Here is a 22,497-nt window from a genome sequence, read left to right as displayed (position 1 = left end):
AACCTAAGATTAAAATTACACAAAATAATTGATTTTTTTTTCAGATTAGCAAACACTGTTATATTTTCCTTAATACACTTTTGGAATTATACTTGTATTCATTTAAAATTAACTTTTAACTTGATCGCGGGTGTGCTTCTTGAAAATTTGTCTGTCTCCATTTAAAATTGAATAGTAACTCGATTGTTGGTTTGCATCTAAGATCATGATTGGTTTTGCGAGCAACTCTTGAAGTGTTGCTGTCTCAGGCACCATGCTCTTGGTATCGAATTTCGAAAGTGTCTGTTTTCTGTAAACATATTGTCGTTCTACAAGATCTTCATGTCATTTTATTTGTGTACGCATTTGAAAATAGTGCGTGCCAGCATCACTTTATTCCATATTAAAGACACGAATAGCTCTACTGTAACATTCAGCTTTTTTACATAACATGGCGACGTCACATAGCCAAAATTGGTACTTAAAAAGATGTTGGGAAGATGCTTTATCTATATAGGGTAGGGTGGATTTGTCAGGCATGGAAGATGATTACTCACTTTATTGTCAACTTCAGTACTTTACAAATGTTAGGGTTCAAACAATCTAATTTTCTATAATAAAGGTTTACAATGACAATGTCAGCTTGTTTAAGTACAAATCCTCTAACGAATATTCAGTTGTCTATCTGGTAACTAAATTTGAAAGTCTTAACAATATTCGCATGTCTTTATTGATGTATAGCACGTTTTATTAAATTTGGATTGGAAACAGGAGGAAGATGGGACATGAACGTTCTGAAAGTAGAAATCTATAAGCATGTCCAAATTCCTTCTTTATCTATGTAGTATCTACACGAGTCTAATTAATTAACTTGTTGTGGCTTTGTATCAACGAAGTGATGTCCAAAGTCAAAAGCAATAAAGTTTTATTTTATACTTCTTGCACAGATTTCAATTTTATCTATGAAATATGATAGTAGAGACTTCAGTTGTAGTTGTAGAATGAAATCAACACATTTGGATATATTGTCCGTGTAACGTAACTCTTGCATGCTGAAACAACTTGTGTACCTGGATATCCGACGGGTAGCTTTTCAATGCAGTTTTGTGTATTTTCGGTAGTACGTAAAATTGTAGCGTTTCACATTGTCTGGAAATGTGTCAAATTCATTATTTATGCCACTGTTTGATACACTGATCGAATTTATAAAAAGTTTTGGATTTCAGCTTTATTTCTTTTAATTGGTACTGATCTAGTTTAGTGTGATAGGTTTCGTCGCTTATTTGACGTTGAACTTTCCGTATATATACAACTTTATTTAAGATAACAACCATGTCCGAATTGTCTGTTTTTAATCACAGTTGAGACATCTTCAGCACTAGTAAGTGAACGTTACAAGTGCATTTATTTCTTTTGAACTGTTACTTTGGTTACGCCTTTTGGGACTAGATCTAAGACTTTTTAGCTCACCTGAGCACAAAGTGCTCGGGATGTGCTATTGTGAGCGCTCACTGTCCGGCGTCCGTCTGTCCGTCTGTCGTCCGTCCGTCCGTCCGTCTGTCGTCTGTTGTCCGTCCACACGTTCCTTTAAACAACATCTCATCCTAAACCACCATGCCAATTTTGATGAAACTTCACAGGGATGTTCGTTGGATGGTTTTCTTTAAAAATTATTCAAAGAATTGAATTCCATATAGAACTCTGGTTGCCATGGCAACCACCGAAAGGAAAAACTTAAAAAAGCTTCTTATCCAAAACCACAGGTCCTGGGGCTTGATATTTGGTATGTAGCATCATCTAGTAATCCTCTATCAAGATTAAGTTCAAATTATTCCCTGGGGATCACATGGTTTACATAGACTTATATGGGGAAAATTTTGAAAATCTTCTTGTCCAAAACCACAGGGCCTAGGGCTTTGATATTTGGTATGTAGCATCATCTATTGGTCCTCTACAAAGATTGTCAAATTATCCTCCTAGGGCCAAATATGGCCCCGCCCTAGGGGTCACATGGTTTCTATAGACTTATATAGGGAAAAACTTTGAAAACCGACAGGGCCTAGGATTTTGATATTTTGTATGTAGCATGATCTAGGGGTCCTCTACGAAGATTGTTCAAATTATTCCCCTAGAATCAAATATGGCCCCGCCCTGGGGGTCACATGGTTTTTATAACCACTCGGCCACGGAGGCCCCTCATCGATGTGGGTTCGAGCCTCACTCGGCGCGTTGAATTCTTCATCTGAGGAAGCCATCCAGCTGGCTTACGGAAGGTCGGTGGTTCTACCTAGGTGCCCACTCGTGATGAAATAATGCACGGAGGGGCACCTGGGGTCTTCCTCCACCACCAAAGCTGGAAAGTCGCTTTATGACCTATAATTGTGTCGGTGCGACGTTAAACCTAACAGAAAAAAAAAAACAAAAAAACACGGTTTCTATAGACTTATATAGGGAAAAAAACCACTGGTCCTGGGGCTTGATATTTGGTATGTAGCATCATCTAGTAATCCACTACCAAGATTGTTGAAATTATCCCCTGGGGTCACATGGTTTACATAGACATATGGGAAAATTTTGAAAATCTTCTTGTCCAAAACGACAGGGCCTAGGGCTTTGATATTTGGTATGTAGCATCATCTAGTGGTCCTCTACCAAGATTTTTCAAATTATTCCCCTAGGAATTCCCCCGCCCTGGGGGTCACATGGTTTCTAAAGACTTATGTAGGGAAAAACTTAGAAAATGTACAAAACCACATGGTCTAGAGCTTTGATATTTGGTGTGTAGCATTGTGTAGTAGTCTTTTACCAAGATTGCTCAAACTATCCCATGGGGTTAAAACTGGCCTGAGTGGGGCACATGGTTTAAATAGACATGTGTAGGGAAAAAACTTTTAAAAATTCTTGTTGAAGTTACAGGATAGAAATTTGGACCACCTGTACAATTTTTGATACAGATTTCAATACTTTTTTTTTTTTTTTTTTTGATACAGTCTTTAATATTGTTAACCCTGACCTACTGACCTATTTTCTTGTTTTTAAATCTACAGCAAAGAGATTTGGACCACCTGTAGAATTTTTAACAGATTTTAGTAGTTATCTTGAATAATCTTTACCATGACCTTCTCACCTAGTTTTTTAGTTTTTTGTTTCTGAAGCTTTAGCAAAGAAATTTGTTGAAGCAAGCAACTAAACTCAGGCGAGCGATATAGGGCCATCATGGCCCTCTTGTTTTCATCTTGGGCAAAAAAGGAGAAATATGTGAACTTTAGGAATTTTAAAATTGGTAATATTTATCAAAATGCATTCTTCAGATATTTGATTTATAAGTATATTTGCTCTTTATGAGATATTTTCCCTATTTTGAGGTTTTTAGGTCAATAAACCCAAAACATGTTGGGTTTTTTTTTTGCTTTATGTTGATGACACTGCTGAAATATCTTTTCCATTTCTAAAGGGGAACTATTTACGTTTTGAATGATTTTAAAACTTTGATCTGGAAATCTTACAAATCACATAATTAAAAAAATATACTCTATAATGTTCCACCAACATGATAATTATGTTTATAAACATTAATCATCCAATTTTCAAAAGTTTTTGTTCTATATATTATGGATGTGTCAGATTTGTACGACAGTGTTACAACAGTTGTGGAAAGATATATCTCTACATATAGTAATTAACTAGTATATACTGGATAAATATACATGTTTTACCATTTTAATCAAAACAATATATGAGCTATTTTACATTTATTTTTGATTCTATGTTGGAGAGATAGTACACTTTTGGAAGCTGCACTTTCGGATTTTGTTTAAAGGATTAGATTCAACAGTTTTTTCAAAAGATTATATTTCAGTGTGACTGTTTGTTTAAATTGTACTTTAACGGGCATATTTTCATACTACACAGTTTAAGCCATACTGAAAGCGATTGCAAAATTGACACTTTTTATTTTGGTGTAGAAAAGGTTTGTAAACTTTATTCTATTGAAGCAATTTAAAAGTATACTTTGAAACGTAATTAGATTCTTTGGTCATTCTATAAATAGCATTTATTGTAAAATCTTTAGAGATAGTTAAAAAAAAAATAACAGGAAAATGGTTATTTGTAAAGCTGTGTGTATTTATTGACATAAATTAATTCCAAAAAAAATATATCCGCTTTTGATGATTTGATAAAAGATAGAAAAGGAGTATATACATACACAAATGTAATAGTTAATGTGGTTAGATGTGCGCAAGATATGGGGTTGTGCCTCGCTTTGTTCAGATGTTTAACAATGCACTCGGCAAAGGTGAGGATAAAAAACTTTTGTGATAGTCAGTCAAGTAATATGGAATATAAACAGATCGACGGTTGTTCAGAGGAACTTGATAAGTCTGTGGACAAGTCTGTGGACATTAAATGGAGTGCTGATTTTTCTAATAAGAGAAATTTGGTAGAATATGCGAGGATTTTACCCTCAGAAACTCACTATCAGTCTATACAACATGAACTTTCCGAGGCCACTGTCGACAGGTAAAATGTAACTTCTGTAACTGTCAGGGACGTCACATTATTCAGATGACATCATGACTATTTGTTTTTACTTTTTGCTCCACAGAGTGCTTCAAGCCAGAGCATTTTAGAAAAGAGATAATTAAACGTTTTTAATGTTGGTGTTATTCTCTCTTGTATATCTAAATAACCATCAACATAGTTTATCCAGAAGATAATTTATAAGGCTGACAATATCCGGGATTTAAATTGAAATTTCTTAAGTTGCTTATTTCAGGTTCAGCAGAATGCGGATACTTAAATATTTAGAAATGATCTCACCATGTTATATTTACGGTTTACCCATCTACTTTGTACCGTAATTTTAAAATGAGCTATGAAAGAAAACTAAGACTCAGTTTACATAGGGTTATTGTTGCAAATTTTTTATCATTTAGTTATGGCAGAGTTTTGTAAATATATAAAGTTAAATGGTCCATTTCTGTTAAACTTGGTTGAATTTCCAAACCAAAATTTTGGATATATGTTAATTTTTGTTATCTTATAAGAAGACAGGGTCTTGTAATGTGTTCCGTTTGAACAATCGTGACATTTTATTTAATACTGAACTGCGATGCACGATGGTACGATAACGAAAACGCGATGACGCGATGACACGATGATGAAATCGCGATGTTGCGATGGTACGATGGTGAAATGTCGATGTAATATCGCGTTTTCATCATCGTACCATCGCGTTTTCACCATCGCACCATCGTGCCATCGCGTTTTCATCATCGTACCATCGTGCCATCGCGTTTTCACCATCGTACCATCGCGTTATCACCATCGCACCATCGTGGTTTCACCATCGTACCACCGCGTTTTCACTATCGTACCATCGCGTTTTCACCATCGTGCCATCGCTGTATCATCATCGTACCTTCGTGGTTTCACCATCATGCCATCGGGTTTTCACCATCGTACCGTCGCGTTTTCACCATCATACTACCGTCTTCCGGTTAGAAATGCGTAGTCCCGTACACTTGTATTTTTGTCAACAATAGATGAATGTATCTCAATGTATTTTGTGAGACGAAATTAACCATTTTTTGCTGTTTTGCAGAATGTTTTACAAAATGTTTAGTGCTCAGTTCATTAAAACTAAACTCTTCAAGGCCACGTCCTTTGTATTTAATGTATGCATGAAAGTAAATAAAAAGCTGGGTGTAATAGTTACGTGGTATTATTCAAACTCAGCTTATTCTTGTTAGGATGTAGAAAGTACATAGTGCAATGTGAAAATGAGATTATATCAAGCTTGTATTTTACTGACACATATACTGTACCACTGCGCATGACCACCGGAAAGCGATGGTACGATGGTGAAAATGCGATGGTACGATGGTGATAACGCGATGGTACGATAGTGATAACGCGATGGTACGATGATGAAAACGCGATGACACGATGGTGAAAACGCGATGGTACGATGATGAAAACGCGATGGTACGATGATACGATGGTGAAAACGCGATGGTACGATGATGAAAACGCGATATTATATCGACATTTCACCATCGTACCATCGCACCATTGCGTTTTCACCATCGTACCATCGTTGTTTCATCATCGTGCCATCGCGCCATCGCGTTTTCGTCATTGTACCATCGTGCATCGCAGTTTAGTATTAAATAAAAAGTCACGATTGTCCAAATGGAACACTGTAGTCTTGCTATTAGTCCTATGCAAAATGCTTTATAAGATTTCTGTGAATTAAAAAAAAATGTCAAAAGTCTTTTTAGCTCATCAGAGCACGAAGTGCTCAATGTGAGCTATTGTGACCGGTCATTGTCCGGCGTCCGTCGTCGTCTGTCGTGCGTCGTCCGGCGTCCGTCAACATTTGCCTTGTCAAGACTCTAGAGACCACATTTGAAAACCAATCTTCATGAAACTTGGTCAGAATGTTTGACTTGATGACGTCTAGGTCAAATTTGAAACTGGGTCATGTTGGTCAAAAACTAGGTCAGTAGGCCAGATCAAAGGAAAATATTGTTAACACTCTAGAGTCCACAGTTTAAATTTGAAACTAATGAGAATTGGTTAAAATGTTTGTCTTGATAACCTCTAGGTTAAGTTTGAATCTGGGTTATGTGGGGTCAAAAACTAGGTCACCAGAACAAATCAAAGTAAAAGCTTGTTAACACTCTAGAGGCCACAATTGTAACCCAATCTTTATGAATCTTAGTCAGAATGAGTAGTATAAGAAATGATGGTTTTGACGCAGTTTCACCTCATTTTGACCCTTCCCCTTCACCTAAACTGACCAAACTGCTGGCAAACTCAAAAAAAAACGCAGGTTTTAAAAATTACTGTGAAAACCTCTGGTTTGACAAATTAAACACTTTTGCCAAACTTCTGTCAAATTTCTGCCAGATGGCAGCAATGTGTCAGTATCTGCCACTTTGGCAAAACTTTGGCAAGGTTATTTAATGTATTTAAATTTAATAAAACACTTATATTAAACTTCTGCCAAATTTCTGCCAGATGGCAGCAATGTGTCAGTGTCTGCCACTTTGGCAAAACTTTGGTAGGTTATTTTAATTGATAAAGTGGAAAGGTATCGGTTTTATTTTCAATTAGTAACTATATTAGTAGTCTTTAAATAATTTTAAAAAACATATAATATATAAATGAGTTTACAGAACAAAATGTATTGTTTAAATGAAAGAAAATTTACTGATAATATAAATCCTCATTATGTTACAGCAAAAAACGAGAAAAAAATGATAATGGCTACCTGTTCATCTTGTGGAAGAATGAAATCAAAGTTTGTTAAAAAGTACAAGGGGTAATTTAGATATTCATATAGCAATGTTACCTTTATTACCTAAGAAAGGTTTAACACTTCCAGGATATAACTACTGCGGACCAGGAAATCCTTTGGATAATGGACCTCCTGTTAATGAACTGGACGCAGTATGCATGGACCATGCCTTTTGTTACGACATTGGTGTAAAAAAGGTATATGTGACAAGCAAATGCTTTCTAACTTAAATAACACTCAATCAAAAACATTTGGAGAAAAGATTGTAAAACATTTAGTTGTAAAACCAGCAATTAAAACGAAATACAAACTTGGACTCGGAAAAAAGTCAAAAAACGGGAAAAGTGGGTAGAACGTCTGCTTTGACGTAAGTCCCTGGGAGCTGAAAGCTCACTCAAAAAGATCCCCGAAATAACATGGAGTGATGAATTAGCAGAAGAATTACATAAACCAATTAAACGAATAATTTCGAAACGAAGAGTGATATGTAAGCGATATGTGAAAACGCGATGGTACATGATGAAAAGCGATGGTACGTGGTACGATGATACGATGTGAAACGCGATGTACGATGATAAACGCGGTATTATATCGACATTTCACCATCGTACATCGCACCATTGCGTTTTTCACCACGTACCATCGTTGTTCATCATCGTGCCATCGCGCCATGCTTTCGTATTTACCATGATGCATTTGCAGTTTAGTATTAAATAAAAGTCACGATGTAAGGAACACTGTAGTCTTGCTATTTAGTCCTTGCAAATCTATAAGATTCGTGAATTAAAAAAAAATGCAAAAGTCTTTTTAGCTCATCAGCACGAGTGCCAATGTGAGCTATTGTGACGTCATTGTCCGGGTCCGTGCGTCTGTCGTGTCTCCGGCGTCCGTCACATTTTGCCTGTCAACTCTGGGAGACCACCATTGTACACCAATCTTCAGAAACTTGTCAGAAGTTTGACTTGATGACGTCTAGGTCAAATTTGAAAACTGGTCATTGTCAAAACTAGTCATAGGCCAAATCAAAGAAATCTTGTTAACATCTAGAAGTCCACCAGTTTAAATTGAAACATAATGAGATTGTTTAAAATGTTTGTCATTAACCTCTAGGTTAAGTTTGAATCTGGTTATGTGGTCAAAAATACACACCAGAAAACAAATCAAAAAATAAATCCTGTTACACTCTAGGGCCACAGTTGTACATCTTTATGAATCTTAGTCAAATGAGTAGTATAAGAAATGATGTTTTACGCAGTTTCACCTCATTTTTGACCCTTCCCTTCCCCTAAACGACCAAATGCTGCAAACTCAAAAAAACGCAGTTTTAAAATTACTGTGAAAACCTACTGGTTGACAATTAAAACGCTCTTGCCAAACTTCTGTCAATTTCTGCCAGATGGCAGCAATGTGTACAGTGTACTGCCACTTTGCAAAACTTTGGCAAGGTATTTAATTATTTAATTATCTAAACTGTATAAAACTTCTGCAAATTCTGCAATGGCACAATGTTGTCAGATCTGCCACTTTGCAAAACTTTGGTGGTATTTAAGATAAAGTGGAAAGTATCGGTTTAATTTCAATAAACTATATAGGTCTTAACAAATTTTAAAAAACCATTTAATATATAATTGAGTTTTACAGAACAAAAGTATTGTTTAAATGAAAGAAAATTACTGATAATTAATTCCTCATTATGTTACAGCAAATACGAAAAAAATGATAATGGCTAACCTGTTCATCTTGTGGAAGATGAAATCAAGTTGTTAAAAATACAAGGGTGCAATTTAGATATTCATATAGCAATGGTCCTTTTTTACCTAAAAAGTTAACACTTTCCAGTAAACACTGCGGACCAGAATCCTTTAAATAATGACCATCCGTTAATGAACTGGACCTGTATCATGGACCATGGCCTTTTGTAGACATTGGTTGTAAAAAGGTATTGTGAAAGCAATTCTTCTAACTTAAATAACACTCAAATCAAAAACATTTGGAAATAATTGTTAAACATTTAGTTTGTAAACCAGCAAGTTATAAACGAAATACAACTTGGACTCGAAAAAATGTCAAAGGGAAAGTGTAGAGCGTTGCTTGACGTAAGTCCTGGGAGCTGAAAGCTCACTCAAAAGATCCCGAAATAACATGAGTATGAATTAGCAAAATACATAAACCAATTAACGAATTTCCGAATCGAAGAGTGATTGTAGCGATATTGATGATACTGGTCATCTGGATTAGTTGAATATGCAAAGCTTGTTCAAAATATAATACAGGTTGAAGTACTTGTTAACCGTTATTGATATTTTAGCAAATATGCTTGTGTTATTCCTTAAAGAATAAAACTGGAGATCTGGTTACTGAAGCTTGCTAAAATAGGTACCTAGGAGAGGAGGAACCCCTTATTTTCTCATTTTACCTCCTCCACTAGAGGCCACAGTTGTGACCCAATCTTTATGAAACCTGGTCAGAATGTTTGTCTTGATCTCTAGGTCAAATTTGAAACTGGGTCATATGGGTCAAAAACTAGGTCAGTAGGCCAGATCAAAGGAAAATCTTGTTAACACTCTAGAGTCCACTGTTTAAGTTTGAATCTCATGAGAAATGGTCAGAATGTTTGTCTTGATGACCTCTAGGTCAAGTTTGAATTTTGGTCATGTGGGGTCAAAAACTAGGTCAGTGCACCCGGTCAAACCAAAGGAAAAACTTGTTAACACTCTAGAGGCCACAGTTGTGACTCAATCGTTATGAAACTTGGTCAGAATGTTTGCCTTGATGATCTCTCGGTCAAGTTTGAAACTGGGTCATGTGGGTCAAAAACTAGATCAGTAGGCCAGATCAACTCTAGTGAGCGATATAGGGCCATCATGGCCCTCTTGTTTGTGTAATAGCTTCTACATAAAATCTAAATCAATGACACGGCCGTTATGGGCTGTAAATGTAGATTTTTTTTTATTGAAGAATGGCATTTTTTGAAATTCAGCATATTCGTTATTGTTATAAGATCTTCTTTCAGACTTTTCGTAGAGGTATTCATTAAGTCCTAAGTATTTTTGCATAATTAAACACTTGTTCTAATTTACGTGTGATCTTGGTTTAGGGCCAAATTTTAATCCTTTTCCTAGAAGAATAATTATCGTTTAAATCTTCTACATGTCGTTTGATCCTCTATATCCTATTTTTCCCGTGTCCATTTATTTTTGTCTGTTTTCTTGACAAATCGTTTTTGTCTTCTTTATGGCCGGTTTAGGTTTTCTCCAGAAGTGTTTGCGCTGTTGATAGTAGACCGAGAGGAGTTTTCTGCCCGCATTCGTATGGCCTCTGTGAAAGTTTGGGGCAATTGAATTTTTACGTGTCTTGAGTGTTAAGATTTGATAATGTTTTCTTAAGGTTTTCTTTTCATTCTGAGTGTTTGAATTTGTAGCAGGTCGTATTCTGTTGTCTTTTATTTCGCTGGCTTCTGTTATAGACTGCCATTTTTATTTTCTTTGACGTTTTAGGATGGTTCTTTTCAAACTTCTCAGAGTTTTCTTTTATAAAACTCGTAGTACTGTGGTGTGTTGTTGTTTTCCCATACAGATGTTTCAGCTTCTTACTTTTTCGTTTTAGCTGCTGTTTTCTCAAACAATTTCTGGTCGAAATCAAATATTTTACACCTAGTATGCTGGATATCCACAAATAACTAGAAACAAATATTAAACTGTTTTAGTATCACAAAGAGAAGGTTGCCAGCGTGCAACGACCTGTCAGAAGCCGACACAAATAAGAGGACAAAAACAAGACAACAGGCAAGCGATATGATATGACATCACAAAACTATAGTTTAATCATTTAGTCTCAATTTAGCACAATAATTTAATTGAAATTTTGAAACATTTATAGAATTAAGTTTAACATAGTATGTAGGTGTTTTAACGCCACGATGCGTTTCATAACAACATATCTAACAGATTGTAGACATTAGTTTGCAACTAATTGAAATAATGCCCGTTATTTCCTAGCAAGTGTCTGACAACGCTTAGCTAAAAACACAGGACTTGGTGCTATCATCAGTAATATTACATCTTACACCCACTTCCCAATAGAAATACATTACTTTGTCAGAGATGGACGAAACAATAGCGAAAATGTAAGACAAATCTTGAAAGGTTAAACACCTTTATCCAATATGAAGACTGTTCATGATTTTCAAGAGAGAAAGGTTTTCTAGAAAATAAACCTGCATACATCACTTTTCACAGCTGGAGACAACGCATCATTATTCATTAGCTTGTGATACAGCAAGCACTTTGCTTTTGAAGTCATTTATGAAGTCAACTAATGAGACTGACATTCACAAATTACACATACTTTGTTGATATGTGTCAATATCATTCATTTTCTCATCACATTGGTCCATTATTCAACTGATATTGCAGTGGAAATCTGGAAAATATTCTGTTTAATCCCACTAAAGAAAGAGAGAATGTTCAGCAGTGATGGCTATTCTTAAAAAGACATTCAATTTATACATATTTATCTTCAAAACAGTCAGACTTTAAGGCATCAAGCAACTTATTCGTTGATAACGTTTTAACGACAGTAATGGTTAAAATGCCATTATCTAACAGCGACAATAGCAATCATCCGAATTTATTTAGATTTAGGACCATTAAATGTTTCAAGTTGTTTATTTCTGTTTTTACTGACCTTGAATTTTCTCTAAAAATCCATTTCATATCTTGTTTCACCTGAAAAGAGTAATCAGAGGCGCTGATTTTGTAGAAAGTTCTGTTAAAGAAGAACTTTAATGACTCTAACAACTGTTGCCGGTCTGTAATCTGACACTAGTGAAAAGTTAATCAGCGTTTGAATCCACGTGCCGAAAGCTACCAAGTGGATCCAAAGTAGTTTGTGAGGTTACTATCAATATTCAAAGATTCTGCAGAAGACATGTTTTCTTCATATTATGCGTGGAAACATACCGAGTAGGAAATTTTTTGATGTCGTTTAGTGTTAATGTTCATAAGATATGATATTTACGATAGGCATTACGTGAGTGAGAGACACAAATTAATTTATTTTAAAGTTTTGAAATATAATTTTATGTGTCTTTAGTTCAAAATAAAACTATTTTAGGAGACGAAAAGTTCATGGCGGCTTTATCAATTAATTTTACTAAAACATTTTGTGAAGAGAATGTTTTTACATAAGCACCATTTTGACCACATCCATGACCGAGTGGTTAAGGAAGCTGACTTCTATTCACTTGCCCCTTACTGTTATGGGTTCAAAACCTTACTCCGGGGTGTAGAATTTTTCAGGTGAAGAAATAAGAAAATCCTTTTAAAATACAGAACGCAACCAAGTAAAATTATAGCAGAGTCTGTTCGTTAGAGGTAGTGGTAACACTCTTGACTGTCAATCCAGAAATCCGAGGTTCGAATCCCTGTCCAGAGTCTGGAAATTTCAGAGATACGCTACTTAACCGGAGGCTATTACCGGTTCTTCCAAGGACAAATGGCATCGCGTGTGTCGGTCCTTCCTACCGTTCACGTTAAAAACCCAGACTGTCTATTCCCATTTGATGGTGGTAAACAGTTTCACTACTAACCTCTTCCAGTTTCAATGAAATTTGAACATTAGCAAAAGCTGAATTAACGCCTACCCCAAACCCTATAGCGACTACAATTATTAGTTAATTTTTGTCTTTTTTATGTGTAGTTTAAAGAAGATTGTGGTACAGCATTTTCTCAAACATACACCAGATAAAACTCTTGCATCCTTATTTACGTAGTTCTAGTAAGCAAACCACAAAAATATGTTCTGTCCATCAGTCTCATGCTTTTACTGTGTTCTAAATAATTCATTTGTACCAGATATTTCTTTTAAAGGTAATTTACAAACATGCACTTTTGCTTTGCAAAACTGAATACATTTTTCCATTTGCTAATTTTTTGCAAGGATGTATCTACAATTAAAATACATGTGAAACAAGCAAACTAATTTGGAACACTTACGTAACGGTCGAGAAAAAAATCAGTCCCGACAACTCTGTTCATTTGAACATTTGTGATACTGACAATCTTTCTAGGGTATTTCTTTTACTTGTATTACCTACTTTCTCAGTCACTTAGTAGGGGCATGTACCCATTTTTTCTGTTATCGTTTTATCTCGATATGTTACGTCTAGTGCCCTGTATAGTCCAAGAGCCACATGTTACAGATATACAAGCATTATTCACACATTATATTTATAAATCACAAATGATTAATTGAACACGACTTATCCTTGTGTACATACATTCTCTGTTATATTAGAAGTCTTTGAAAGTGATGGACTATACCTAATATACCACAAAGCTGTGTAATTACTTTGTGTCCTGTAACAATTCCTGTCTATTTATAACTCCCAAATACTGAATTTCAGTAAATGTTCAATGTCGTTCAGTATATTTCACTGCAATGACAAAATTTTGCAATGCAATATTTGTAGTTTTGTATAGAGACTGATTAATCAATATTGAATAGTATACTGTGAAATCATTAATATCCGTGGGGGACTAATTTTCGTGGATTTCGTGGTTGAGTCAATCCAAAAAATTTAATCCTAACGAACAAGTAAAATTCCAATTCATTTTATGTTCAAAAGTTGAAATCCACGAATTCATATCCGCACGAAATTGCCGTTTTGACCCAAACCACGAAATTTCATGCCCACGAAATTAAAAGATTTTACAGTAACAACTATATAAAATAACATATTTCATGTCTACTATTTCACATATTTACTGTCAATATCCTGTTGCTGATATTCTTAAATTATTAAAACCCACGAGCATTGCGCAATACATTTATGTAAAGTTCATAAGCTTGCTGTAAATAAATGTAAATCTTACTCCCTTTTGCCCAAGTACACTGTTGTCTTAAAATGTGTTAGGAAACATGTTTGCATCAATTTGCATTTATATTTTTTAAATTGATTGTAAGAACACAAGCAATATAAATTTCTGGAAATTACCATATTATTCCTATGACTCTAAAACGTCTTTGATAGTCTATGTTTACTTTATATCTATGTAATGAGCTTACTAAGATCCTTCACACTGGAGGCACATTTACTTTGTTTACCGTAACGTTATTGTTGTTTCCTGTTTGACCTGCGCACATGAGCAGACTCGAAGTTTACAGCATTCCTAGCAGGCAGAATATCTTGATGTAACTATTAATTGGCATGCACGGAATAAGTTATATAGAAAACAAGATAAACCTATTACATATGTCATTACGTCCGAAGCACAATGATAAGAAAGCTCATCTGAGTCTTTCAGTGGATTTGAAGCATTTTAAGGTTTAGAAGATAGTCTGTGTACCCGATCATTGACATTGCTTAATTAATATAGTGCTGACAACAGTTTGGTAGGTATATACAGATAAAAAAAAATTACCAAACGTATAGATCCGTTTGTTTCTGCGGAAGGTAGGTAAGGTTTAAGATAAATTTTTACTCTAAACATTGAAGACATGATGGCGTGTGTGTATTTCCGCTCGAAATTATCTACATGTTGAAGGGTATATTTATAATAATTGCTCAACTGTTCAATGTATATCTAAATATGCCAAAGATGAACTGATCAGATTATCTATGGCTTATAGATAGGAATACAAGCATCGTTTGATATTACTGAGATTTGACATTTGTCTAGCTAATCTTTTGTATCTTCTTATTCATTCAAATTTTTGAACCTTTTAAAATGTGCATACATTTGCACACATATGTGAATAGTGTGATTGACGTTTTGTTTACAAACTTTGCACTGTCCGTGATCTTCCTAAAACATATACGATTAAAACGTTTCCTATTTACGTACGTGTCAAAGGGACACTTCCTTCCTGACAAACTGTCTGATGCTGGGTTGGGAGAAACAAATTGCTTCTTCCATGTGCAAATTGATAACCGCATTACGCTTTATAATGACGTTTTAGGCTTGAACTATGGTAATGTTTAATTTCCACCATGTTCAGTTTGGTATTACATATTGACAGAGGTTGTTCCTAAATACGTGTGTACCTAATTTATTCTCCAGTGTGTAATAAGAGTTCGTACTTTATTGTAACAAGATCACAAATTGGCTCAATTATTCATTCAGTCCGAATTATTTGTTATATTATTCACAGACGTGTTCAAAAAATGTATATATCTCAAACGGAATTAAAGTAGTATTTACAACACTATTGCAGCTTGTTAATATAAGTTTGATTTCAAAATGCAAAAACAAAGATGCAGAAAAGTATTCTGTGTTCAGTCCTTTTGCAATCGGATGCTTTTCTCTTTGCTTTTAACAGACAAAGGAGGCTGAACACACCATGACATGCAGTTCTTAAAGCCAACTGGGACGAGGTATATTAAACTTCTATTATAAGAAATAATATGACGTTTTAATGCCAAAAACAAAGAAAATAACCACCATCGACATTAAAAATGAAAATATGGTAAACGTTTTTACCAAAGTACTATAGTCAGTCAGCGTTGTTACAGCTTAAGGCTGATAGGTCATCGTATGATTGTAAGAATACATGTTAAAGGGCAAAAAATGCCTGACAGTAAGTTAATTTCATATGAAAGCCATAACACAGAAAATAGCTGATCAAGGAGGCAGCCATTTTAGTTTGTTTATGACATCATCTACACACTGCTGAATTCTTTATTTAGCTAATAACCTTTTAAATAGATAATTTTATATGTTTGATGAGTGTAAGATGTAAAACATGGTAATTTCTTTCATCATAGCTGGAAAAGTAGAGAAATTATTTTACAGAAATAAGTAAATACAGTTTAAATATGTATCTAGAAATTTAATAAATCCACTATTTTGTTTGTTTTTTTGCTGCCATGGAAACAAAATGGCCATCGTTTTGATCAATTGTTTAAATCATTTTTAACCCGATTTTGAAAATTATTTCACTTCTTAGAATTATTTACGAAATCTTTGCAGACGGAATTAGCATAAGAACAACACTGCCTTTGCATTTAAGTTTCTTTAGCGTACGCTTTTAAAAACAACAGTCCAGGATTATTACTACTATTATTATTATCATTATTATACCACATTTCTTTTATATAGCACTTTTTTCTTACAAAATATGTGCGTTCAAAAGTGCTTTACAAAGACATTAAATTATATATATATATATATATATATATATATATATATAATATATATATATATATATATATATATATATATATATATATATATATATATATATATATATATATATATATATACACACACACACATGTAATTACATTGGTAAAAGATTAAAAGGAATAATAATTAAAACAAGATCATCCTTAAATTTTGCTCCGCGTTAAATCACATTACATACACATGAAAGGAGGGCAACACGAAAAAAAACCTGTCATGATTTTGTTATTTTTGTTTGTTCGTTCGTTTTGGGTTCAACGCCATTTTTCAACAGTAATTTAGATTTTGTTATTTTATATAACATGTGTGAAAGAGATGCGTTTTCATAGATTTTTAAATGCGCACAGTGAGCTTGAATCTCTGATGCTTGCTTGGAGGGCATTTCAAAGCTTTGGAGCTGCATGCTTGAAACTTCTGTCACCATACTTCACTGTTCGACTCCTCGGTACAACTAAAGACACTGGGCCATTTGCCAACCTTCAGTCTCTACGAGACTTGTACACGTCCAGCATATCGACAATGTACTTGGGAGATTCATTGTGCATGGCTTTGTATGTAAGTGTCAAGATTTTGAATTCAATTCGGTGCTGAACCGGAAGACAATGCAACTCCTTCAGGACTGGTGTGATGTGATTGTATCGCGGAGTCTTGGTTATGATGCGGGCCGCTGTGTTTTGTACACACTGAAGTTTTTGCAGTGTGTCTTTGGGAATTCCATACAGCAGCGAAATACAGTAGTCAACTTTCGATGTAACCAGAGAGTTCACAAGAGACTTGGTAGCATCAGCTGTGATGTACTACCTAATGTGGCCTTTTTGCCAAAGTTGTACATAACTAGCTCTACATAGAGAGTTAACATGCTGTGTCATGACCATGTTTGAATCCATTCTAGCACCGAGATTCTTCACACAAAGTGATGGTTTAATCCGAAATCACGCAGATATCTTTGGGTATTTTTGTGTGATTTGTGTGACTTTATTGACTTTATCAATCAAATTAGCTTTCACATTTGAACGCATATTAACTGATGTACACAATATTTTTACTTTTTCACATATGAAAATACTGCAACTGATGTTTCCTTCCTGATAATAATAAAATAAACAAATGTGTTCTACGTATTTGACTTATACAAATTTCAATTTGCACACCATCAATAAAATGTAAATTCTGGTGGTCACGAGTGAAATGTAATTTCTTCAACAAGGTTAAACAAACAAGTAGTCATTTTATTCCATGTCTGTCTTTTCTATGAGTTTTAACAAGTTTTACTCGTGCAACATCATATGTTATAACCTTACAGTTTTATGATGCCTGTAAGGGTATGCCGTTCAAGTAAAACTACATTATAATACATTCAGTCATGACACGATAACCACAACGAAAGGATTCCTTTATGTATAAAACACACTATTTATCCAGTTCAGTGCAGTATTGTGCTATATTTGTCCAGTTCAGTGCGGTATTGTGCTATATCTATCCAGTTCAGTGCAGTATTGTGCTATATTTTGTTTGCTTTATCACCAGGATAAATAAAATTCAGATATTTTATGGGTTTTGATTTCAGTCGAATTGCAGAAATCATGAACGAGTTTGGAGAAAAAGGGTTGTATATGTTTCTGAGGCTGATACAAGGTGTTTCAAAGCTATGAATGGCGTTACAAGAACATTCTAACTCACAATTTTACAATGGTAAACACACCCAGCTTATCAAGTTATTGTAATCCACATAATAAGTAGACTTTCCATCATCAGATTAACATTTCGATCTGTCTCTAAATGCTTCTTTATCATCGTAGTTTGACAACTTTCAGCAGGAAAAGTTGATTGAAATTTTCCACGAGAAACATTTATTGAATTAAGTTTCAGTTAGTCGTTGGTGCGGGGTGGTTTTAAACGCAACGAAGTGTTTCATAACAACATTTCTAGTGCCCAGTATCTCCTCCACCAGTATCTGTCAAGCCTTCCGTCGCGAAAATAAAATACGTTATCACAAGAAAGATTATATCTTACACCAAGTTTACACTCTGCTTTGTCAGACATAAATTGGTACGGAAGCTTTGAAGTGTACTTTTTCTCTTGTGGTTGCGAGATACTAACTCATGGGAACGAGATAATATCTCATGGCTACGAGATACTAATTTTTGGAAACTAGATAATATCTCGTGGCAATGATCATACTAAACTGGTATCTCGTTCCTGCGAGTTGGTGTTTTGCGATCACTTCGTAACTAACTCGTTGCGACGAAATAGTTGTCGTTTCCACGAGATAACATATCCTGGCCACGAGATAACTACCTCGTTTCCATGAGATACTACATATCTCAAACGGAAAAGCAAATAGCTATGTATTTACAACGTAATTGCACGTGGCCTAGTCGTTTTTGTATAATTTGCCCGAGCCTGCAATAATTCCGGAGGAGCACATGGGTTCTTCTTTCTCCGCTAAAAGATTGACAAATAATTTCCTAATAAAAAAACCAAATTCAGTAAGATGCGCCAAGAACTGTGCCTTTTATCTAACACAAACAAATGTTATTTGAATGACTAGAACAAAATGAATCATTGCCGCTCTTTGTTAGAAAAAGTCGTACTTTCATATACATTTCAACGACAGGAATGGTCTTGAATACATATTTTCATTTTATAACCAAAAAAAAAATAATGCTGATCAGTTGAAGTGCAATGGACGTGTGTTCATATCAATTTTATATTGATTTGTTAAATAACCTGTGAATTGTTTAGTTATACGTAGATCAACATCGTAAACAGAGGGTTGGTCTTACTTTGATCCAAAGTAGAATATTTTTTGAAAGGTTCTCCAAGGAAAGAAACATACTTATAGCAGTATGTTTTTCTCATTATTTTTTCAAAACTGCGTACATTCAGAGGCTACATGAACGAGTTCTAAGGAACATTGAGTGGTCTTGGGTTTTTACCAAACAATTAAAAGAATAAAAGATCTATCTACCGTGATTATAATTATAACGGCGACATATGACAAGGCCAATGTATATGTATAATATAATCCTTATATATAAATAATAAAGGTTAGCAGAAGTCAGCATGTAAAATGATGTACTACGCAGTATAAAAATAAAAGCTTTAAAACAAGCCTCATAATCACTGATCAAACTGATTTCTATTGTTTTAGTCGAAGCAGGAGTTGAAAGCTTACTGGTTTATCAAAGTGGTATGTCGATGAAATGAACAGTTGGTAACGCATTTCAACGATAACATTTGGATGAGAAATATTTACCTGCTAAATCTCTGTGGTTCAAACAACCTAAGATTAAAATAACATATAATATGCCACTCATGCTGTGTTGTTGTCATGAATATCAATCTTTCATTGATTTGAGAAATTATTTTCAAACTAAGAAAGAAGATAATGCGGTCCGTAATTGCGGTTGATTGTCTTGAATATTGATTCAATGTCGCAATTATCTTTTAGATATTCGAATTATTTTTGCTCTCCCTTTGAACTGAAGTGGAACTCAATCAGGGATGTGTATCTAAGATCACGATGATTTCACAAGCAAACATAGAAATGTTGGCGTCTCAGAGACAATGCTCTTGGTATCGAATTTCAAAAGTATTTGTTTTTCTGTAAATAGATTGTCGTTCTTCCAATAATTTCATGTTATTTTTTCGTTTTGCGTTCTGGGGCATGTGCATGACGGAAGAACTACATTCTGTACTGTCGACAACTTAATTATACTCAGCATCGCCATTCTGCAATTGTACTGTATTTCAACAAGGCGTCCCGGGGTCTAAGTTTGTACAAATGGAGATTTGAGAATGTAGCTGTCTAAATATTATAAGGCGAGTATATCAAGCAAACCTAACTGTCATCTTTAATACTTGAAATCAAATGTTGGGGTTCTGACACAAATTGCCTTTTACAAATTAGAGTTTTTGGTATCTTCCTCATAACTAAAATACCGGGTCGCTTTATTTATGTCTCGTAGCAATAAATATGCATTTTGTCAAAAGCGATTTTTACGGCCTTTTTGGACAAACGGGCTTATTTTGTAATGGCGCTTGGGTCCATCTGTCCGCCTGTCACTAGGTCATATTTCGTCTCTTGAATATAACGTAATAACAATTCAAGTATTGACATTAAACTTGGCATGTAGATAGATGGCGTTTGAACGCATGGTCAAAGGTCAAGATCACATTTCAGATGTCAAAATTATCCTTTGTATTTTGCGTGGCACAACTTCAAAATCAACTAAGGTATTGACTTTAAACGTGGCATAGGTGGCAATAAGAGCCACTTTTGGAAGAAAGGTATTGGCGCAGTGTGCCTCACGTACCACAATAGTAATGGTATCGGTTAATCGAAACGTCCGACGTCAGTGTCATATAGCTACACCAATAACTGCGTTTTGAAGTGTTTAATAAATTTTGAGATTTGAATAGCTTGAAAGAAGAAAAATAACAATAAAATTATGGCGCATCAGTATGGTGAAAATCAATCTGACTAAAGTACTTGATCTTCTAAACGAAGATCTGAGAACGACCCATTCACATTCGTCTTCTGTATATTTTGGATTTCCAATATTGCTATTTTTATTTTCGCAAATCTATTTTCGTTTGAACCAATCAGACAACTTGTTCGAATGTCAAAGAGTAAGAAAAATATGCAGTTAATCCAGGGCTCGAACCCGGGACCTCTCGCTTACAGAGCAAGTGCCCTACCGACTGAGCTAACCGGCCATCTGACATATTTCGACATAAAAATTGTTGATATCAAAAACCAAGGCTTTTTAAAGCTTGCAGAATGTTGTAAGTTAGCTTTTGATTGGCTAGCGGAAGGGTTGTCAGAACGAGGCCATCAATAGCTCGTTGTCAGATCCTATGCGTAGCGTAATAGAAGATGTACTTTAGTCAGATTGGGTGAAAATATAAAAATGAAGCGCACTTTATTAACGACATGCGTTTGTCTGCTGGTTATACTGGCACAGTAGTTCCATAATGATCCTCAAGCTAAAGCCTTTATGCCGTAATTGCTCTATGTGTGCCTGGACGGCTAGAAAAAAAACGCGTTTATCGTATATCAATCTCTTATTATATGAGTGTGAGTTACTCATGTTGTTGTGATTTTGGATTACGAGGGTAACAGTATTCACCTTTTTACAATAAATTGCTGATTTGTTTCAAATGAAGATTTCTTTTGACATCAACCCCGAAATTTAAATTTGCTCTGTGTCTAAAAATGTTCACCAGTATACTAAATTGTAAAAGAAATACTTGTATATGAGTTTTATAGGGAGATATTTTGTCTAGAAACGTTCTTTTGTTTTGTGTATTTAAAAGTTTGGTAGAATGTAGTTACATTTAAATAGATTACAAAGAATATGAACAGAACAACATAATAATCTATAACGTATAATTAAATACACTCGTGATCCGGTATATTTTGTAACTAATGTAAAATTCAAAATGTGTCCAGTTGACATTGTCTGTACTGAGCAGCGAATTCCATAAATGTGTTCATTCTAAGAAAAAAGAAAATATGCACGTACAAATCAACAACATTTTTTCAACCGATTTAAATGTGTAAAATTGAAATTGACAAAGGAGTACAATGTATTTCGCAGTATTTCGGGGAATATTATTGTTTGATACAACTTCATGATTTTCAATATGTCATTTTTCACAGATTACAGTTGCAAACATCAAGTTTGTGAGTTTGTGTTTGTATGACCTGTCTTTATTCTCGCCACCTTCAAAATTTTACTGCGAAATTAACAATTGCTTGAATTCACGTCTAATTGTACAGGAGGAGAGGTGCCTTTGTCGTTTCATTTGTCATAACCAGCAACTTCTCTCCAAAGGCCAGGGGGTAATTAAAATGTAATTGTAATTAATGGCAATTTAATAACGTATCCTGATTAGTTGAAAATAATTTGTAACTGGTAGATTTTTAATGGAATTGTAATTTAATTAAATACAATGCAATAAAGACATGTTATTGACTATAACTTCGCAATTACATGGTACATACATTAATTAAAGCTA

At 34.6% G+C, this 22,497-nt stretch overlaps 1 protein-coding gene across 4 annotated transcripts in view; it reads left to right on the top strand.

Annotated features, from left to right (window-relative positions):
* The window catches only part of LOC123564244 (BAI1-associated protein 3-like), a 408,668-nt gene that overhangs the window by 188,533 nt on the left and 197,638 nt on the right, over positions 1-22,497 (top strand). For 2 of the 4 annotated variants that reach the window (XM_045357654.2, XM_045357653.2), the window contains exon 1: positions 4,201-4,500. The exons of the other annotated variants lie outside the window; for them this stretch is intronic. In XM_045357654.2, coding sequence (XP_045213589.2) covers positions 4,226-4,500 — 275 coding nt within the window. In that variant the 5' untranslated portion in view covers positions 4,201-4,225. Of the gene's footprint in view, positions 1-4,200; positions 4,501-22,497 lie in introns of those variants that run through there. 4 annotated transcript variants of the gene reach the window in all.

Source organism: Mercenaria mercenaria, chromosome 2 (assembly GCF_021730395.1).
Source record: "Mercenaria mercenaria strain notata chromosome 2, MADL_Memer_1, whole genome shotgun sequence".
Taxonomy (NCBI): Eukaryota; Metazoa; Mollusca; class Bivalvia; order Venerida; family Veneridae; genus Mercenaria; species Mercenaria mercenaria.
This window is presented reverse-complemented; position numbering and strand designations above follow the sequence as displayed.